We start from the raw sequence: 20333 nt of genomic DNA on the forward strand, positions 1-20333 counted from the left end.
TATGTCAAAAATTATAAGGACAGTGAAGTAGAATATCTATCTGATGGTATTGTATTCTGCATTCCTTAACCTATTGGACAACATTGCTCACATATTAATAATTATAAATTTAAAATATGAGGAGGAACTGGGATGCAACCCACTTGCATTCTGCTTGAAGTAGCTAGGTTTTGTATCAGCAAACCTGCGTGGCCACTCTGATTCTTGCAGTTATAAGACAGAAGTTCCACAGGTGTCATGGCTCGTTGTGGGTATTATTGTAGAGCCCTGGTTATGAATTGAGAACTCATAGAGATGAACAAAATCCCCCTGAATAAAGAGTTGCTATAGAAACTCTTTGAAAAGGAGGGAAGGCTTGTGATTGGTTGTCTGAATTTTTGAGTCTAATAAAAACAAAGAACAATTATAAATCATCCATCTTAGGTAGATTCAATATAGAATTATTCAGGGTGGAATTTTTTTGTGTGAGATTTCTTCATTTCCTGCGATCTCACATGTAAAAATTTGTGTTTTAATTTCATTGAATCAGGATGGATTGTTTTTACTCAAAGATGTACTTAATTTGAAGTTTTGGGAAAAGAGTCTGTCTTCATAAAGTTTGTGTCATCTACTCATGACTCCCACTTTACCTGCCTTCACATTATCTTTAGCAGACAAAAACATCACCTAAGAGCTATAACATATGGTAAGGACAGAAAAATCATCTTTATTGGTAAAATGTTTCTAAAATGTGGCCAAGTAACATTTCAATCAGTAAAACTAGAAACCCCTTTCAATCCCTTCATTAAGATGTGTTTAAATATATGGGTTTTAAGATGGACAAAGTGAAGAGAAATGATGAATTCTAGAAAAGCAGTTCACCCAGAGCCTTATAATGGAGAGTTTTTCAGACATTCTTGATGGAGTGCCGTCCCATCGACCCCATTCCTGTCATGCAAGCCTTAGTCAATCTGAATTTCTTGCCTGTTCTTTTGGATTGATTTCTAAGAGATCTTTTTTTTCCCCATTTTAATTTTTTTGGCACACAGGAATTAAATAGCTTTAATTACTTGGATCTGTACAGACTTGCTGACCTCTTTAACCTCACTTTGTTGGAGAAGGCAGTGATCGATTTCTTAGTGAAACATCTCTCTGAACTCCTGAAGAGTCGCCCTGAAGACGTTCTAACGCTTCCTTATTGTCTGCTTCAGGAGGTCCTGAAGAGTGACCGCCTGACCTCCCTGAGTGAAGAACAGATCTGGCAGGTAAGGGTGCTCTGCATGGGTCTCTCTTGGTGTGGAGAGGGCATGAAATGATTAAAAGTTAAAGGACTGAGGAACAGTGAAGGCATGTTGTTTGGTTCGGTTCTTGTTGGATTTAAGTCTTTGAAGTCACACTCCCCTGACAGACAAGTGATTGGAGAACACCAGCCCTTGAGGCTCAGAGGCTTCCCCAAACCCTAAGGAGGTTACATCAGAAAGAGTCAAGGGTTTTTTATTCTTCTGATAAAAATAGTTTCTTAAACAGAAATAAAAGAGTGGATTTTCAAGTGCTATTAATTAAGTAGAATCAAACCAATGGAATCAGAATAAATTCTCAGCTTTCCTGTAAACAATTCAGAAACATTTCTTTGTTGCAGCAGAGAGCAGCTGAGACCTTAAGTAAAACAAAGCTCTGCTTGCACTGCATTAGAAAAATCTTTCTCCTTAGTTTATTCTGCATTCATTGCTATTTTCCTAAGCCCTGCTTTTTTCCCTCTCATAGCATTCTTTTCAAATATCCTTTATCTGGAGTACAGGAGGTTGTTTTGCGTTTTCAAGTTGACTATTCAATTTAAATCCTTTTCTGTTCATCCCTAGTGTCTATCCTTGAAGACTCCACATGGTGTCTTTGAAAAACAGTCAGAGCCCATCTTTCCTCTTTCATCTTACACTATCTGTCTCAGTCTCTGAAGCACTGGCTAGGCATCTTGTTACTTCTAGGGCAGCATACCTTCAAGATTGCATGATCATTTGAAAAATATTTTTATATAGAATTCAAGGGAAAGTACGAAGTCGTCTTTTAGCTGATTAGACAGTAAATTCCTGGTATCTTATCAAATGACTTTCAGAGAATACTCTTATTCTGGCCAAAACAGACAGAGATAACTATTAATAATCCTGACCCTGACTTTACTGACTGATAAATTTCCTGATATATTTCCTTCGGCCGGAAGGCCGGCCGTTGGGTGGGGAGTGAGGGCGGTAGCGGGATGGATTAGGGAGTGGTGTCTTCTTTCGCTTTATTCGTTCTCTCCTTCATTCTTCCTTCCTTCCTTCCTTCCTTCCTTCCTTCCTTCCTTCCTTCCTTCCTTCTTTCCCTTTCTTTCTTTCTTTGTATTACTTTAATCAGCAACTTCCCTCTTCACTGTCGTTTTCACCAGTGAAGGTAACAAGAGCTGTGGTGTACTGAGGGCCTGCCAGGACCCAGGCAAATGTATTATCAAAATAGGAAGGGTGGCTATTATCACCCCATTTACCAGATGAGCAAAATGAGGCTTCCGTATCTTGCTCAGGGTTACAGAGCAGAGCCAGCCTTCAAATCCATCACACTGTCTTGACAAAGAAAATATAAGAAATAGAAAATAAGACATAGGGTTTTTTTTCCTGTTTCTTTGGTATTTCTTATAATGTTATTCAGGTCAAAAGTGTTGGTGAGGTTGAGTTTTTGGTATGAATTTCAATTATTTCTTGCTCTCCCTGTAAACACAAATCCCAAAATTTTTCGGTCATTTCAAAATGGTAAATTGCCAAATCTTTCTTCAGTTTCAAAGGAAAAAAGGCTTGGAATGAATTCTACATTTAATTATTTCTGACTGAATTGAGATCTGAGCAAACCATCCTTGTAGATTCTATCCTTTTTTGTGGCATAGTTGAAGGCAGTGCTGAAAATGGACATGGTAATGTCTAGATGTCTGAGTGTCCAAAAAATTCCATACTCTCTACTTAAGAGTTATCATAATCGTCTCTCTAAAGGTTACTAATATTATAATGTAGAATTTTAAAAACTTCTCTCTGTGCAGGCAATATTTTTTCTATACATGGTCCTCGAGAAAGAATTTAAAAAACTCACATAAATATGATCAGTTTGGCCATTCAGCAGGCAATAAGAAACTGTTTTTGCTTTATCTTAGTAAATAAATAATTCCCTCATACTCAACCCAATAGAGAAAAATCAAATCAGACCAGCTATATTGCCTCAAGTATAGTTAAGTTCATCATTTTTTGCTGAGGTTATACTAGTAATGCAATATACCATGGAAGAATCTAATATGCAGCCCAGGGTGAAGATTGGGTATGCCAAAGGATTAGTGTCAGGGTGCTTTATAGAAGTGAAACTTGATGGACAGGCTGGAGACAGATCTACAGAATCTCATTAAATTGCTGAATTGTTCATTATGGAGCGTTCTCACTGTAATAAAGTGCTCATTGACTTTGACAAATCCCTATCCCATGCGTTAAAGAACAGTGAAGCAAGAGGTGTTGGAAGGAGAAAGGAAATTGGCACAAAATCAGACAGGTAATAGAAAAGCGAATGAAAGGTAGTACTCTTTGATTAATATGTGCAACTGGTAACTTATGGTAGAACCCAGTAAACACACACACACACACACACACACACACACACACACACATTTATACATGTGGCTCTTCTACAGTCTACTGATTAAATAATCTGGGACGTTCTCTTTATTTTGGTGAAAGGTCTAAATTTCATTATTTACTGGACTACATGCAGTCTGGTTCTGAAGACATGTCAGGAGAACCTTCAAATTATCCTCACTGAACAGATTCTTTTTTACTTTTTCCCCACTGTCCCTTATCTAGTCTCTTTCCTGATAAAATGTGCTACAGGCCATAATAACCATTCCATGGATCTAGAAACCTGTGAAATCCCCCAGGATTATACCTTATATCTGCTCCCCTTTTTTTTTCCATCCGACCCATTAACTTCACTTTGTATTCACTTTATATAATGTAGATACTGTGCCATATATGTACTTTAGTGTGTAAGGACATAGAAGATCCCTCAAAAAATTTTTTTTTAATTCAGTTAAATTCAGCTTAACAATTTAGTCTTACAGTTTCAAGTCCAGCAATTTCTCAGGTTGTAGATCAAAGACACCAAATTGGTTATGGAGCTTAAAGAAAGAGGAGGCTAAAAGTGAGCAAATCAGCTGAAAAGGAAGGATGAGACATGAAGCCACTTGCATTCGTGACCTGACAAATCTCCACCAGTTTTACTTTTGCTTTTGGGTTTTAGCTATAACTAGGACTTTGTTTCATTAGAGCCCTGTTAAATTTCTCCTGTTGTAGTCAACTTGTCGTTTCTGACAACTGAGCGGAGGTCTTACTATAAAACTTAGAGCGGAATAGTGAAACAATGCCCTACCATTTCCACATATCAGGTCTGTTGCCATTTTCATAGAAAGTGCTGGCTCATCACAGTTTTCTTCTAAGAAAGTGCCGTTTCTGCCTTTCTACCTCAGATCTTCTTTTGTTTTGACATTTCAACACCACTCAGATGCAGAATGAGGGAGAGATTACTTTCCATGGGAGTACAGTTTATAGAAAAAGTCTGATTGTAATGTAAACTCTTATATTCCCTAGCATAAGGAGAAGTTGTGGCTCTCTAGCTATCAGTACTTACTGAGCATCTACTAAGTGCCCAAGGCCACAGTGGAGTAAGTATAAGGCAGAGTGCAGATTCACTACCTCACTTTCCTTCTCCCAGGCCTCACCCCAACTCAGAGGGATCCTCATGATTTTAAACCATTAATTCAGCTCTCTGGATTATTATTTCTTCTCTAAAATAGCAGAAGCAAGAAGGATATATTTAAATGGATAAAGATAGTTTGTGGAAATAAAAATGAGTGCCTATTTTGTGCTATGCACAGTATTAGAAGCTAGATCCTGGGATAAAAAACTTCGTAAAAATGTTTAATTATTGAGTTAGAGGAATTTAGTTTCATCTCTGACTGTGGAGACGTTTTATTTCCCTTTAATTATTATAAACTGTCCTACACTTAGTGAAGAGTATTTATTATTTATAAGGACAGCCCATATGTCAATATTTTTCTTCCCTTCTAACCTTAGGTCGAGGGCACATCCTTGTATTTTGAGCCTAACTTTGCCTGGACTTAATGGATAGTAAAACCAACCAATTCAGTGGCCACGTCACTAGTGTCAAAGAAGGTCAGATCTTAGTAAGAAGAGTCTACTTTATCCTAGCCATATCCCATTATACTCTGGCAATAGGGACCAAGCCACCTAGTTTGGGGGTGGGGGGGGGCAATCCTTTTTAGGTTTGTCTTTGATTATGTGTCTCCAGAGGCAGAGGCTGTGCCTGTTGTGTTTGCGTCGAACACTGCCATGTTGTTGTCTTGTACTTTATAAATAATAAATAAAAACAGTAATGTAGAGTTTTCATATTACAATGTATTGAATGGATAATAAGACATCCCACTATTTCTGTTTAATGCTGGATTTATTCTAGGAACATTGGTATATAAAATGAATTTGACTTTTTAAAACTGCATTTTTCCTTGTATTTTCATTGGACATTTGTTTCCATAGTCATACTGTTAATCACACATCCGTTTTGTATCTCTAGAGATGTAAGTTCATGTTGTTCAGAGTAGTCCACAACCTCAAATGTAATGATTTTTCGACGAGCCCTTCCTAGGCTTTTATCTACACCATAAAACAACCCATATTATAGTTTAATTTAATCATGTTCCTCAAAAAAATTTCTAGAAAGTGAACCCAAACAAAAGCTGCTTTCCTTTTATAGTTAGAAAATAGAAAACACTAATAATATACTCAGCTTTTGTCTTTTATCTCTTGTATTATAAATTGAACCAAATGTACCTCTGGCCAAGGAGAAGCAGGGACTTCAAACAGTACTATATGTCTAACAATACTATCATAATACATCATAATTGACTATCATGCCATAGTTTTGAGAATGCTTCTGCATTCATCGTTGTTTTGCTCTCCTGTCTATCCTGTGGTACAAATGGGACAACTGAGCTAACAAAGTTAGAAATCAAATTTATGTCTTCTAATTTTAAGGCTGTTTCACTTTGGTCCATAGCCACTAAATTCATAATAGAAGCTCAAAATACCTTGGGAGTGATGGACACAGAGGTAAATAAAATTAATCTTGTGACTTTAAAAGAAATTAAGAAGGGTTTGACCATTCCCGTTCTCAGGTGGAATGCCTGTAGATTGAAAGGGTAGTGGCCGACTCTGCCTGCCTCCGTGTCTTTGTCACGTTGCTAACTCTAATTCTGCTTTGTGACATGAGCTTCATTCATTCTTCCATTCATTTCTAACAGTTATTGAATACTCACTCTGCCTAATCATGTGCTATAGAGGATTACCATTACTTGCTACATGATGGGTTCTGGGCAGTGGACAGGACTGATGGGGCCCTGTTTACATGCGTCTTAGAATCCGATGTGGAGCTTTCCTCTGCCACTCTTCCCTGATTCCTTTCCGATGGGGATTGACCTGTACCAAATAGTTTAATGATTTCTTTGCAAACTTTGGGCGTGTGGAGATGATTTGGGTACATTGGAAAATGGAATGCTTTTGTTTAGACATTTCGACACCACCCAGCGTCATTTTCCCTTTTCTTCAATACTTTACTCATTGTTAATTCTTGTTTGTTGTATGTAGTTTATAAACAGCTTTGCAAACCATTGTTAATCCTATGGTCCAAGCCTCAAAGAATCAGACTGTGGGTGATCTTTTAATAAAAACTTCCATCAATAGTGTTCTCATTTTTAACACTTGGATCTTGGTAACTAGACATGGAATAAAATACTGTGATCAGAGAACTCTTACCCCAAATAAAATTGTAGCTTTCATCATATTCCTGTTCTTCCTCAATTCAATTTCATATATGCATGTGTCATTATTATTTTTTTCAGGTAGGTACTTTCTGGACATCTTCATGGTATCTTGTTTTATTTTTTACTTGCTATCCCTTAAACTAAATGTGTATCATTTCTCGATTTTTTCCTGAAACTTCTGCCAGCTCCTCTCAGTTACATACCATCTTTCCTACAAAAGTGATGAAGATACCTCCGTTTCCTTCGTATTAGATGTTAGGAGAATAAATAGAAGCTCCTTCACATCCCAAATAGTGCTGTGCCCAGAGGATGTTTTATCCTTTGAGAGCCCTCGGCTGGACCCTGAGCAACGCTGCTATTTCAGGGCTTGGTAACCAAGTGTATATTTAGTCAATTGTCCTAATCTACATGTTGCTAATTCCTCTGTGAGGACTCATCTCCGAGGAGCTCGACTAGTGGCTTTGCTCTTGTTTGTCTGGGCTGTGTGCCTTTGTTAGATGCATGACACGTTCACTTTAGAGGGACTTTGCTCCAGCTAATCCTCAGTGCTAGAGCTGTGCGTTGTCAAGTAGCTGTGAGGGGCAGTGATTATCAGAAATTACAGGAGACCTAACTTGTATTCATGGGCTGCTATTCCTATGAGTTAGCTTTTTTTCTTTTCTTCTTTTTTTTTTTTTTTAAATGAGCACAACAGAACAACAAGGTGATTTATGAGATATGACATATTTATGTTCTCTGCTTCTAATTTTCATTGTGATTCATGTTGTTTCCAGACTGATATTTTTGTTGTTGCTGCTGTGCAAAGGAAAAAGATGACTGAAGAATATTACTTATGCATTGGTGGCCTGCAGTAATATCACTGCTACCTGGGTTATCAGGGATTTAAAAATAAAACCCAGCTATAAACTATACATGAGGCAGAAGCCCTGAGGCTAGGCATGGAAGTTTATCAATAATAATAACAACAATAATAATTCTTTACAATCTTGGAAGGCTTTACATTTTTAAAGCATTTTTACACACATAATTTCACTTGAGTCTCTCATCAGCCTTGCTAAGATTGATAAGGCAAGTATTGCTCAAATTTTAACAAGTGAGGAAACTGAAACTCACAAAGGTTAAGTGATTGACTCGTTTCATAGTATAGGTCTCAATGTAGGTCTCACTGTATTCTCTTTAAATATACCAAGTCTTTAAGAAAACAGAACCTTAAAGTACCTGATACATTTTTTCATAAGTCAAGAGGTTCTATTACCCTATAATGAGTGAGCCAGCAGTAAACACTTCCTACTAAATTACCAGTTTTCATTTTCACCTGTTGTGTAGCTTCGTGGGAATTTTCAAAAATGACTCCAATAAAAGTAGTACAAGAAAGTGTTGCTGAGGGTCTTTCTTTATCAGAGTCTGGAAAATTGGTGCTCTAGCTGTTTTGATGAGGAAAAATGGATAGAGAATTCTGACAGAGGTAGGGAATAGCCCTTCATTCCTTCAGGGTACAAGATGATAAAGAATAAAGCAGGAAGAGAAGGCCTGTAAGGGAGGATCACTTTAAAATCCGATCAAGAGATTTAAATCAGTGTGAAAGAGAAGCTGGAGCACCATTATTTTTTTGCTGCGGCTCTGTAATCCGTGGGGTGGAAAGTCTGTAGGTTGTGTTAGAGATTGGATGGAATGAATGAAAATGATTAATCATTGTTTTTTCACTTTATACCGAATACATTGAAAATTTAGAAATTTATGCAACAGAAATTGATAGTTGGGTGATGGTCTAGTGTAGGATTTAAGAGAAAGGAAGTGTTGACATAAATATCCAAATCAATAGAGAACTTTTGTAAGTTTGTTTGAATCAAACTGAGAATGTTGCCGGGAAGTTAAGATCTGAAATGCCCTGGACAATGACAGTTTTAGAGTTTCTTTTACGCATTTGGACTTAAGGAGAGAACATAACAGAAATTGCATGAAGGTGGGAGAAAGCAAGGTACAGGATAGTTAACAAGATTAAGTGCTTCCATGAGGGTGCTTAGCCTCCCAGGAGTCTGAAAAAAAGGCATTTCAAAGATGTGTTAACCAGATGCACAAAAACAATGGAGAGGGCTTGCTTAAGGCAAAGGTAAACCTTTTATATGCCTGGGGCGTAACTATCCACCATGATCTGCCTAGTTAGGAATTTTGACCTGATGACCCTGTGAGGTTACTTTTGGTTACTGAACTTGTACATACCCCCCTTTTTTTCCATAGGAGGAAGAATACTGATTTATTGTAATTGATAAATGTTAGTCTATTTCCAATAGAAATGAGTCCATGGCCCATATCCAGCGTCACCAGACTATTTCTATGGGTACCCTTACAAGACCAGGTGAGTGTCCAGTGACCGTAGTGTTCATGCCAGTTGGCCATATCAGACCACAGTAATTTCCTGTTCTGGGCATTCTAAGGAAGATGATCTAAACTTAGCCATGGAGTGCTCAGAGGCTCTGGAATTATTACATTGAAAAGAGATGTCTGAAGAGAAGCCTTGACATTTATTGTTGAATAATGACATCTTTATACACTGCTTCTCCCACCCCTGCCTCCAGAACTTTTGCTACAAGCAAAAATAAAGAACACCTCAACGTGACATACCTGGAGGAGAAAGGTGGGCATTCTAAGATAGTAAAACATAGACAGCATTCATAGATAAGGACAGTTCTTAGAATTTGTGTGCATGTGTGTGCCCATAATACAAAGCAATGTATTCTCTGTGGTGAGTTTCTTTTTCTAAGTCTGACTATCTCCTCATTGTTGGGGATGGCATATTGCAGGAATGAAAACAAATTTCATTATTCTAGTAGATAAAACATAATTAGGGAGAAAACTCTTCATAAGAGAAAAAATCCTTGATGGATTCTAAAAAAAGATATCATAGATTTTTTGACATTGTTCCCCTTTGTCTATAGGAAGTATTATAAGTCAGTTTCCATAAGTGCCCCAGACCTTACTTATGCTTCAAGAATAGAAGCTAATAAGAGGCCTGCCATCTGGAGGCTAAATGCACATATCTTCTTTGTGTGTGTTTGTTGATGAGAAATACCCTCCTCTGGCCACACAAGGAAATCAGGTAATTGAAGGAGTGATGGATGGTGCCCTAAAGTTTAAATATTTTAGGAGGATGTATCTTATTAACACTTTAAAACAAGTGAGCATAATATCATTAATTTTGATTAATTCATTTGCTCTTAATATAGCTTTTAATTTGTAATTCTATGTGAATTACAATGTAATTTGGCATTAATTGTACTAAATTGACTATAAGTCAGCCAATCACAATTGGAAATTACTCACAGCTGAAAGTGAAACTAAAACTCTCCATCCAGAAAGGATGATGCTTAGTTAAGAGGTAAATACACTGTAGGCATCCCTCTCTTTGGCTGTAAGAATGATATTGAACCTGCTGAAGACTAGAAACAATTTCTAATTCTGCCCACTGCTGTGACTATATGCTCTTTGAAGAGAAGCTCAATATAAAGGGTAAATAATAAAGTAAACAAAGAGGTGACTGGCTATATTTGCCAGGTTCCCTGAACAATCTTTCTGTTCTTCTCATCTCATGTAAGATTTAGGCCATGTAGAAGGACTATGCAGTGCTTTAGAATGATTAATTCCACACCTTTTGGATTCCAGGGGTTAGAATAGGTACTTACCCAGTTTGGCCTCCTTTGCCTCCTCATGCTCTGTGAACCAGTGAGGAAATTCTATTTTAAATCCCATGTGCTGTCTGTATCCAGAAGCCATTCCTATTTGACCAATACACAAACTCTCTTCTGGACAAGAGGCAGTTGTGCCTTAAAAAGTCAATGTAATACTGGGAGAACACATCCCTCAAGAGGTGCTAGAGTGTGTGTCATTGGTAAAGCTTGCTAGAGGTGTCTGAGTTCACACAAGAAGTGAAGTGACCACTGAAGAATATGGGCACTTGAGAAGGTGACAGTAGAGCAAGGATGGATTTGGAAAATATTAGTGTTTAAAGTACTTGTCAGATAGCTTCCTTTGAGAATTGTCTCCTAAAAATAATAAAAATTAAAACTTTAAGATGCTACAGAATGTCATATGACAAAATTAACAATATCCTGCTTGAAATATATTTACATGTAGGTAGAACTATGGAAATTTTGTACATTCTGGATGCATTCGTGGTGAGCAATTAACCCATAAAGTGAGGTCTAGCTATGAGGAAACAATTTTTTTTCTAAATGTTGCATGGAAAACTCTGGGCTGTTTTTAATAACTCTTCTTTTTACTTTGTTAATTATATATCCCTATTTCATCATTCTGATGTACAATCTAGCAAATAAAATGGCCAAAGTCTTATGTAACAATGTTGAGTAGAGAGGTTAAAAACTAACTTGAATCCCGAGCCAGTGGCCACTCTGTCCTTTACCTCTTACACACAGGCAGATGGGGTTTACACCATACGTACTCTCACAGGTAGATGCACACACACACGGATGCATCTAAATCTTTGCAGCTAAAAGAATTTCCTTTGTTTGACAGTACTGACCTGAATCATAAAGCTCTCATGATTGGCTGGTTGACCTGGAGATTAAAGAAGAAAATAGAAGTTAGAAATTTATATTTCCACTCCAAGTGTAAATCCCATTCATCACTAAATTTTTTAAGGACGTTAATGTCTGTAGTTTGTGGACAATAGTTTTAAATTGTTTCAGTTTTCTCCAAATCTCTTTTATGCCAAACTCAGCCTGGCTTGTTAGAACATTTTATTCCTTTTCCCAAATATTTTTTTTGCTATATCAGCATTAGAGTTGGTAGGTTCCCATCTCTTTCCTACTCTTGTGGTTCCCAGTATAGCTCTCCCAGTATAGTTCTTAACCCACAACAACCCCTGTGTAATCCATGCCCTCTGCTGGATAAGCTCTTTTGAACTCTTAATGTGGTGTTCTTCAAAAACAGAAAGGATTTGGGGCAGAGGAACTAGTACTGAAGCAAACAGCAGTGGAAATGAGAGAAAACATTTATAGGTTATTCCTGCCCTGGGTTTTATCTTCTCACTATTTAGAATGCCAGCAGAATAAATGGGTCTGTTAATCAAACAGCAATGAGAGGTTAGGTCATTGGAAACCTTTTTAGTCATTTTGTGCTTTTCAAGAGTGAATTTGTTAGAATTATGTTGAATACCCACTTAAAGTCTCAGCTGATAACACTACCTGTGTTTTATAACTCTGCACTGTCAGAACTCATAATAAGTCAAACATTCTTTCAGTGGTGCTTATAAGGGAGGAAAAAAAAAACCCCACAAATTTAAGAGTAATTTCAGATTGTAAATGAAAAGGAGAGGCACGACTGTTCATTTGCACCAATCATGCCTTCCTTTCATCTGCTCTGATTAGGCCTGGTGCGGTTTCATCAGACCCCTCCATCACTGAGCTGTCACTCCAGCCGTCTGTTGATTGAAAACAATCAAGGCTCTGATGGCACAATTATTCTGACCCTTTAACTAGAGGCTGCTGTGATAATGAAAGGTTGATTATGATAGTTTGTGCCTCTTTCAGTTTGCCAAGAAGGTTAATTTGGGCATCAGACGGATGTTTAATGGGCGCTTGCTGGCTACACTGAGGTAAATGAGAACGTGCAGTCTTGGATATTGCACGGATATAGTTTGGCTGTCAATCATTGTCATTTGGAGTTTGTGCCTCACACTCTGGAAATCACATTTTATTTTTTCCTTGGGATTTAATTTATTCTGTGCCCTGAGGAAGTTCTTTCACTCAGTGACCTTCACAGCAGCTTTCTCTGCCTTTTTTTTTTCTTTTTTTTTCAGATGGAGCTCAAAGGCACAACACATCTAGAAGAGCATTTTTCTTTCATTTTCACTTAAAAATGAAAACTTTAAAAATCCATCCTTATCACTGCCTTCCAATAGAGCAAATGTTTCCATTCTGATTGTGCAGTTGGGAAGTATAAATGACAGGTATACTTTGGCCAGTTTGCTAATGCAGCAGCTTACACAGTTGTTCTGCACTGTTTCATATACTAACCAGCAAATGTTGTAAATTTAAAACGGCCACATCCATGGAATTGCAGGTCCCATTCTCCTTACATTTCCCTCACTAGCATGTCTCACAACAGTTTTTTGCATTCCTGTTTCCAAGTGTAGCATCTTATTCCTTTTCCTTCCTTGGGAAGCCTGGGGAAGGTTTGAGCTAGAGAGACAGATATTTCAGAAGTACAAAGGTTATTAAAAGTTGCAAACTTCAATTTGTATAAATCCAGCAACTAGTCTTGTTGCTATTGGAAGCATAGGGTAAGAAAGATGCAGGCACCTCATAATACTGGTGTTTACAATGTGCAGCTTATTACAATCCTCTTTTATGCATGTGCTTTAAAAAAGAAAAATAGAGGAAATGAAAAAAGGAAAACCTTTATTTCTGTCTCCAAGCTGTGCATAGTGGTCTTATAGATTAGGCACCTGTGAGCTAGAATCATTGTTCTGCTTTTTCAGTTCTGTTGTCTTCATCCTCACCCCATCCCTTCCGCGAACATTCTGCAGCATATTTCTCCCTAGCCTTGGACATTTTTTCTCGCATGTCAATTGTAAAACAATTAAGTCTATAGCTGTTAAAGTGACTGCATTGTAATGATTATAATTTTACTTCGAGTGTTGTATTTTCACATTATTTATTTCTTGCTTTAAAAAAAAGCTATTTATTTTTGAATGGTAAAGAGAGACATTAAGCCATAATTCATTCTCACCTGAAGAGGCTCCAAAAATGAATTAAGTCATCGAATTCAGTTATAGTTTTAATGCAGCATTATTTAAGTAACAGTACAGTTTAAAATATTTATTTTAAAATAAATAAGAATAGGATTGTGTGTGTGTATGTGTGTGTGCGCGCGCGTGTGCATGTGCATAGTCTCTCCAGATTCTTCACCATACTAGACCACAAGGGATTATTTTTGTTTAGCTGTGTGGACAGCATGGATAAAATAGCCCTCAGGGATACTTAGTAAAATTATTGATTAGTTTTGTCTTGTTTAAGTAATGGAGAGTAAAAAGGTAATTAGGAGAGAAATGTGTCAGTCAAATCAGTCAATAGCCTTTTTGGTATTTAGAAAGTAGTGCAAGGTTTAATTTTAATATTAATGTATATAATCTGTGACATCGAGTGATTTTGTTTTATAGATTTCACTGTCCGCAAATTAATGGGACTCAAGCAAAGACTGTTTCTTCTTAAAAGAAGTATAACTCATTATTTCAAATTATTTTTGGTATAAGTCTGACTGGGTTCCTACCTTCCTCCAATCTGTTGTACCCTTTATATCTAACTGTGGAAAACTAACATCCAAAATAAAGGACTTTTTTTTATCTCGTCCTGAGCCCTCTACCGCACGCCCACCTCAGTGCTCTCACTGTGACTCAGTTGCCACGGCTCTATCTCCTCAGTAGTGATGTTCCCCTCAGAAGGTCCCAGAGTATCTCACACTTTACTTCCTGGCCTGTGCTGGCATTCCGGAATTTCTTCTTGCTCCCAGGGCTGGGCCTGGTCATTGGACCTAGTTTCTCCTTTTTCAGTCCTCCCATCTCCCCCTTCAAAGTTCCCTTTGCTCTTCAACCACATTGTTTCTCCTAACCTTTAAAGGAGAATTATAAAGGAGATCTGTTCCAGATCTGTGATTTCTCCAGATTGCTGTTTCATAATTCCCATTTTTCTCTCATCTGGCAATGCTTAGGGATTTCCTCCTGGGTGCCAGGCACTGGGGCTGAAACACGATCCTTCTTTCAGTCTAGCCTTTTGAAATGGCTACTACTTTCTACTCATTCTTTCATCCATTGTACTTTGCTTTTCCCTAATGAGTCTTCTGAGATCGTCAAGCCACTGATTCTCCTATACTGGGCCCATCTTTCCACATTTCTCTCCTTCCTACATAATTATTATAGACTTGCTCTCTAAGGAGCCACTTCTTTCATCCCTAAAAATGTATGGTAATTGTGCTAAAGTATATATCTTCTTTGACAAAATAGTACTTGTGTATTATACTCAAAGGTGTTGCAAAGTGCAAATAGAGGATTCATTGTTCCCCAGTTATTTATACTATGATGAAATAAAATTAGAGAATGCAGTGTGAAATATTCTATTTAAACATCTGCAGCCAGGCTGAAATTTACATAACGAAGATGGTTGGCGTCACTTTTATATGTATTCTCTGCAACCCACTGAGAGTGTGAGCCTTGGCCCTGCAGCTCCAGTCCGCCAGCTCCATCCCTTGGTAGCAGAGTGTGGCCCCTGACAATGTTTAGTCATGTGCTTCAGATACTGGGTTCCCCACCCCAATCACTGTATTCTATATCTGTAAATTAATGTTTAATTAATGTTTAAAGTGACCTTTGAAGGTTCTTTTTTAAAAAAAAAAAATTTGAAGACTGCCAACATTAAGACCTAAAATGTAGCTTTAGTTACTTCTGAACATCCAAATTCATCATAGTTCCACTTATTTGAGGGATTTGACTTTATATTGGTGGCCTGGGGCAGCTACTTGAGCCTGTGAGGTTGTTTTGGTCACTAAAGGTTTAATGTTAGGGGAATGTGTATGCAGTGAACCTTCTATTGGTTTATTATTATTGAATCAGTTCATAAAGGAGTATTCAAAGGCTTGATGCTCTCAGGATGCTCCAGGGCATGTTTACAAATTAAATAGCTTTTTAAAAAGTCAAACATTTATGAAATTCTCAGCAATATTTAAAACACCCATGAATGAAATGGTAACATAAAAATGTGGTTTTCACATATGTCTGCAAATCTGCCTACAATAGATTGAAACTTCCAGATTTGCAGGACTTTTCCCCCTCAATTCCATATTCCATAGGTATTACTTTACAAAGATATGATAAGACACTCGAGATCTAGTAAGCTTTGAGTTGTTTTATAATATTAATAGAGCTTGGACGTGAATGACAGATAAGAATGCATATATATGTGTTGATTAAAATCTTCTTTCTCACCAACTAACATCCTCGCACATAATGGACACTCAATAAAAAAAAACTGAAGAATGTATAAATTAAAAAGCTAAGTGAAAAGATTCACAATTATATCATTTCCCCAGAGCCGTAAAACAAGAAGAAAAGTAATCAACTCAGGCAATCATTATTTTAGTTATCTCAAGCTGAATAGCTTAGTTTATACATATTTTTCCTTACTCCTAAGTTAACTGAGTTGAGATTTGAGGACACTCTTGGACATGAATTCAAGTATTTTTAATGGGGGACTCAAGCCAAGTAAAGAAAGTAACTATACACTGGGTGTCATGCAGAGACAACTAGGTTTATGTCTGTATATCTCTCTTTTTCATTCACTCATTCATTGGTTCATTCACTCATGTGTTTCTTTATTCATGCTTTTTTGACTTGGGATTTAATAAAGCCATAGGCCTTAAATAACTGGGTCAATTTACTGAATTCACTGGAGTGAAAATGGGCTCATCACAAAAGCTAGTTTATAATCTGCAACAGATTATCTGCCATGCTTTTATTGTTACTTTATTATCACTTTATGGCATGTAAAGTGCGTAGCAAGTTTCTTATCAACTATAGCAATCTCTTGAATCTACGTCAATATTGCACAATACTGTGTTATATAAGAATAGTCTGAATGCGCTGGCTTTGTCATTAATTCAAAAGGATAATTGATTTGAAGATTAGCTCCATCTCCTGGTTGTGTGTTGGCATCATATTACTTTTGTATATTTTCTAAATGTCACAGTTTACCAAGCACTTTCACATGTTATCTCATTCAGTCTTCTATAGACCCCATGGTCTAATATCATCTTTGTTTTACAGATGATAAAACTGAGCCTTAATATGTTGGCGTTTTTCATAAATGTTCAAATACATTAAGTTGCAGGAACAGGTCTTTCGACATCAAATTCTGGCTCCTTTTCATTGATCACACTCACTTCCATGGGCATGTACCACTTAGTGGTAGTTAATAAGCACCAGGATTTCCCTGATCAGTTCAGCTGACTCCACCCTGATAATGCATCCTCATCACATGCAGTAGCTGGGAAATAATGTGAAATGGTGTTATCCATGTAGAGTCTCTCTAGTCCCTGTTGCCAGTGGGATACAGCTGAGTTTTCTTTTATTGACCAAATTGGTTTTCTCTCATTTTTCAGTTTTGTTTTAACAACATAATTTTAATATTGCGAGGTACGAATAGATGACCACATGTTTTCATCTTTTACATATAGAAAGATACCATGTATGAATATGCGACACTTAACATTTTACTTAGAAGTCTCATGCCTTCAGTCCAATATCAAATAACACTCTGGCACCATCAATGATTAGATGGATAAGTATTAATTTTTGGCTTGGAAATCATTACCAGACCATTGGAGGAGAAGGATGAAAAGTTATTTCTAATTGTTTCTGTATTTTGCTCAAATATTAGTAGATTATGAATGGTTCTCATTTATTTTCCCTGCAACATTGTTGGCACATGTGATGTTAGTTGTCTTTGTTGTCCTGTGGGATAGTCTTTCCATCTAAAAAAACTTTATATTTTCTAGTTATGAGGATAGTATTCTTAAATAAAGCAGTCATGAGGTAAAAATTTATGTGACTGCTTTACAAAATATTTGCATTTATATATAAAATCTCATTATGGGCTTCTAAACAAAGAATATCTTAAAACAGTTGAAATTTGTGTTGCCTTCTTTGAGGTTGTTTTATTTTAAAATAGATAATATCTGTTAAGTGGGGGTAATATGATCTGAACAAAGTTGTTCCCAGGGAGAAAAGGACTGTGATGTAACCTGATTCTATACCCGTGGGCCTGAGTGCACATGCACTTTTATGTACACACATGCACGCCTGTATCTAGTGAGTATAGAACTATGGGCCAGAAACATCGCTTTGTTTTTCTGACAAGAGATTTCTAAAAACTGCTTCGAAATTTGCAGCTTGGATACTAGACGCAATCATTAGTTTTGGTTGCCTCGCCCATTTATAGGAATTTTGAAGAATTCAGTTTTAAAATACTACTTTTTGGTGGATACACATGTGACATATATCCTGTAGGCAGAAGAGACTCTCTCATCAACTCATTCATTATACAGATGAGAGAAGCCTAGTGACTGCTTCAATGTCAGCCTTGTACCCATGCTGCTCCTCGTATTGACTTTTCAAAGACCAGCTTAAATTGGTGGCCAAGTCTCACAGGTAGAAAGGACATCACAATATACTAACCTCATCTTTTTTTCTATCTTTATTTTCTCTTCATTTTGATATACAGTGTACCTTTAAAAAAATCCACTGTGTTACAAGACTGAACCCAAGGACAATGCAGGTCACTTTTTTATTTGTACTTCTAAATACCTGAAACTTAAATGTGGCAGGCCTCAGGGTAGTTTTCATTGTGATTCCTCTAGTCCTAGGTGTTTGTCCCTTTTATGGGAAAGAGACACCCTTGGTTTCAAGGAATCTTGCCTTTGGTGCTCTGCAGTATGTAGTTTTTTAACTTAAAAGTTGCAAGAATAAGAATAGTACAAAGAACACCCATATGATTTGCCGATTTCTTAAACAAATTACCTCATTTGCTTTATCATATGTTTTCTGTCTCTGTCTCTCTCCAGATATAGATGGATGGATGGATAGATGGATGGATGGGTATAATATAGATATAGGTATAAAATAGCTGTATCTCTAGATCTATGTCTAGGATAGATAGATGTCTAGAGGAGAGGAGGGAGCTTTCTTCCTGAGCCATTTGATAGTAAGTCTTATACATCATGTTTTTTTAAACCTCTAAAAAAACCTATTACTGTTCCTCTCCATGGAAATCTTTAGTAAAAGGTGATTTATACAATCTGAAAAAAAAATAGAATATTATCAGGCACAAATTTCATGCTAAAGGTGCAAATAATAGCATTTGCCTGTGTTCCAATTTTATGAAGTTTTAAATGAACAATGAAAGAATATGTGTTATTATCATATCTGCTAAGCTGAAAATTCTTTTTAAAATCTGTCAGGTCTTTTTTTCTGACAGTATGAACCCAAGGCCTCTTCAGATTTGATTCTATCAAAATATATTTCTTAGAGGAAAAAATAGCCTATGTTTCTTATATAATACTGAAGTTAGGTGTAATGGTTAATGGGCAACCTCCTTTGAAAAATGTTTAATAAGCAAAATGTTGACACAATTTTAATTATAGCACTCAAGTGAGCATCATTATAATTTTTAATATTTCTCCCTGGTAACATTTTCATGTTCTGGTAGAGGAAAATGCTCTGATCCTGAGTCCCTAGTTTCTGGTGCTTTTGGATTTGATAGGGATGTCTTTTTGAACAGAAAATTTTTATTTGTTCTCAAAGAAGAAAATATGGCTACAAAATCTGGTACATTTATTTATTAGTATGAATTTTCCTCTCAGTGGCAGTCATTATTCTGGTTTAATATGTCACTATTTGAGCCTTCCAGGACTCACTTTAAAGAAATGAGCTTCTATGCAGCTTACCATGACAATTCTCAGTACCTGCTCACTGCCACTAGGGAGACTTTCCATATTCATCATCTGAAGAAACTGGATGTAATAGTAAAGTGGTATCTTGCTAAAGTTTTATATTTATGTTTATTAGAATTTAAAGTATTGTAAAATAATATATAAAATAGTGTACTTTCATATAATATATAACAGTCAATGCAGCTTCTTTCAAAGGACATGGATTGGAAGATGGAGGGTGGGCTTGATACTTTCTCTGTTTAGAAAGGAAAAATTCTGTGTATGCATTGTCACTCATTCTATTAAATCGTGTGTCTGTGGCTTCCCACTGCTTGTTGCTCAAGTGTTCTTTAAAAGGCCCAGCTCTTTGGTGGAGGTTCCGAATGTTAGTTCATTGTAGGTTTTTCCCTGTGCCCTTTCTTTGTCTGCTTCTGAATTTGTGGGCATGTGGAATTTGTGCTGCCATTTTGGGCCCTGAGGGGAGACTGGTGCCCTGGCTTATTTCAATGTCAGGACATTTGTGTCTTCAGAGCATGGGCTCCTACAAAATTTTGGGAGTGCTTAGTGTGTCCCTACAGCAAAGCTGTCTGCAAGCAAGTTTTAAGTAGGAGAGTAATAATAGCTGCCCCTGACCAAGGGGCACAATAAGGCTGTGGGCAAAAATACTATCCTTGCCTTCTTAGCTCTGGCTGATGAGTTCTGTGATTAGAATATCCTTTTCCTTGAAAAAGAATACTTGTGAACCAAGGCAAAGAAATAGTTATCACTTTTAGATAATGTCGTAAGGGCTTTATCTTGTGTTAGTGTTGGTTAAAAAGACTTGATCACTCACCTAATGAGAAAGGCATTTCTGTATATGCCCTCGAACATTGCAGGGTTTAGAGGTACTGAACCCCATGCAGTCAAAAATTCATGTATAACTTTTGACTGCCTAAAAACTTAACTACAGTCTTCCTTCCGT

General features: G+C 36.9%; 1 protein-coding gene across 9 annotated transcripts in view; it reads left to right on the forward strand.

The window, feature by feature from the left end:
* Positions 1-20333, forward strand: part of KLHL32 (kelch like family member 32) — a 180388-nt gene that overhangs the window by 115995 nt on the left and 44060 nt on the right. For 5 of the 9 annotated variants that reach the window (XR_004950742.1, XR_004950743.1, XM_036220168.1 and 2 more), the window contains exon 6: positions 1029-1244. The exons of 1 other annotated variant lie outside the window; for it this stretch is intronic. Coding sequence is in view for 4 of the 8 variants with exons in the window: in XM_036220168.1 (XP_036076061.1) it covers positions 1029-1244 (216 nt within the window). In the remaining 4 variants the exon portion in view is untranslated. Of the gene's footprint in view, positions 1-1028; positions 1245-9115; positions 9720-20333 lie in introns of those variants that run through there. 3 more of the 9 variants (XM_036220164.1, XM_036220152.1, XM_036220172.1) reach the window with 3 other exon arrangements.

The sequence above is a fragment of the Rousettus aegyptiacus genome, unplaced genomic scaffold (genome assembly GCF_014176215.1).
Source record: "Rousettus aegyptiacus isolate mRouAeg1 unplaced genomic scaffold, mRouAeg1.p scaffold_m13_p_1, whole genome shotgun sequence".
Lineage (NCBI taxonomy): Eukaryota > Metazoa > Chordata > Mammalia > Chiroptera > Pteropodidae > Rousettus > Rousettus aegyptiacus.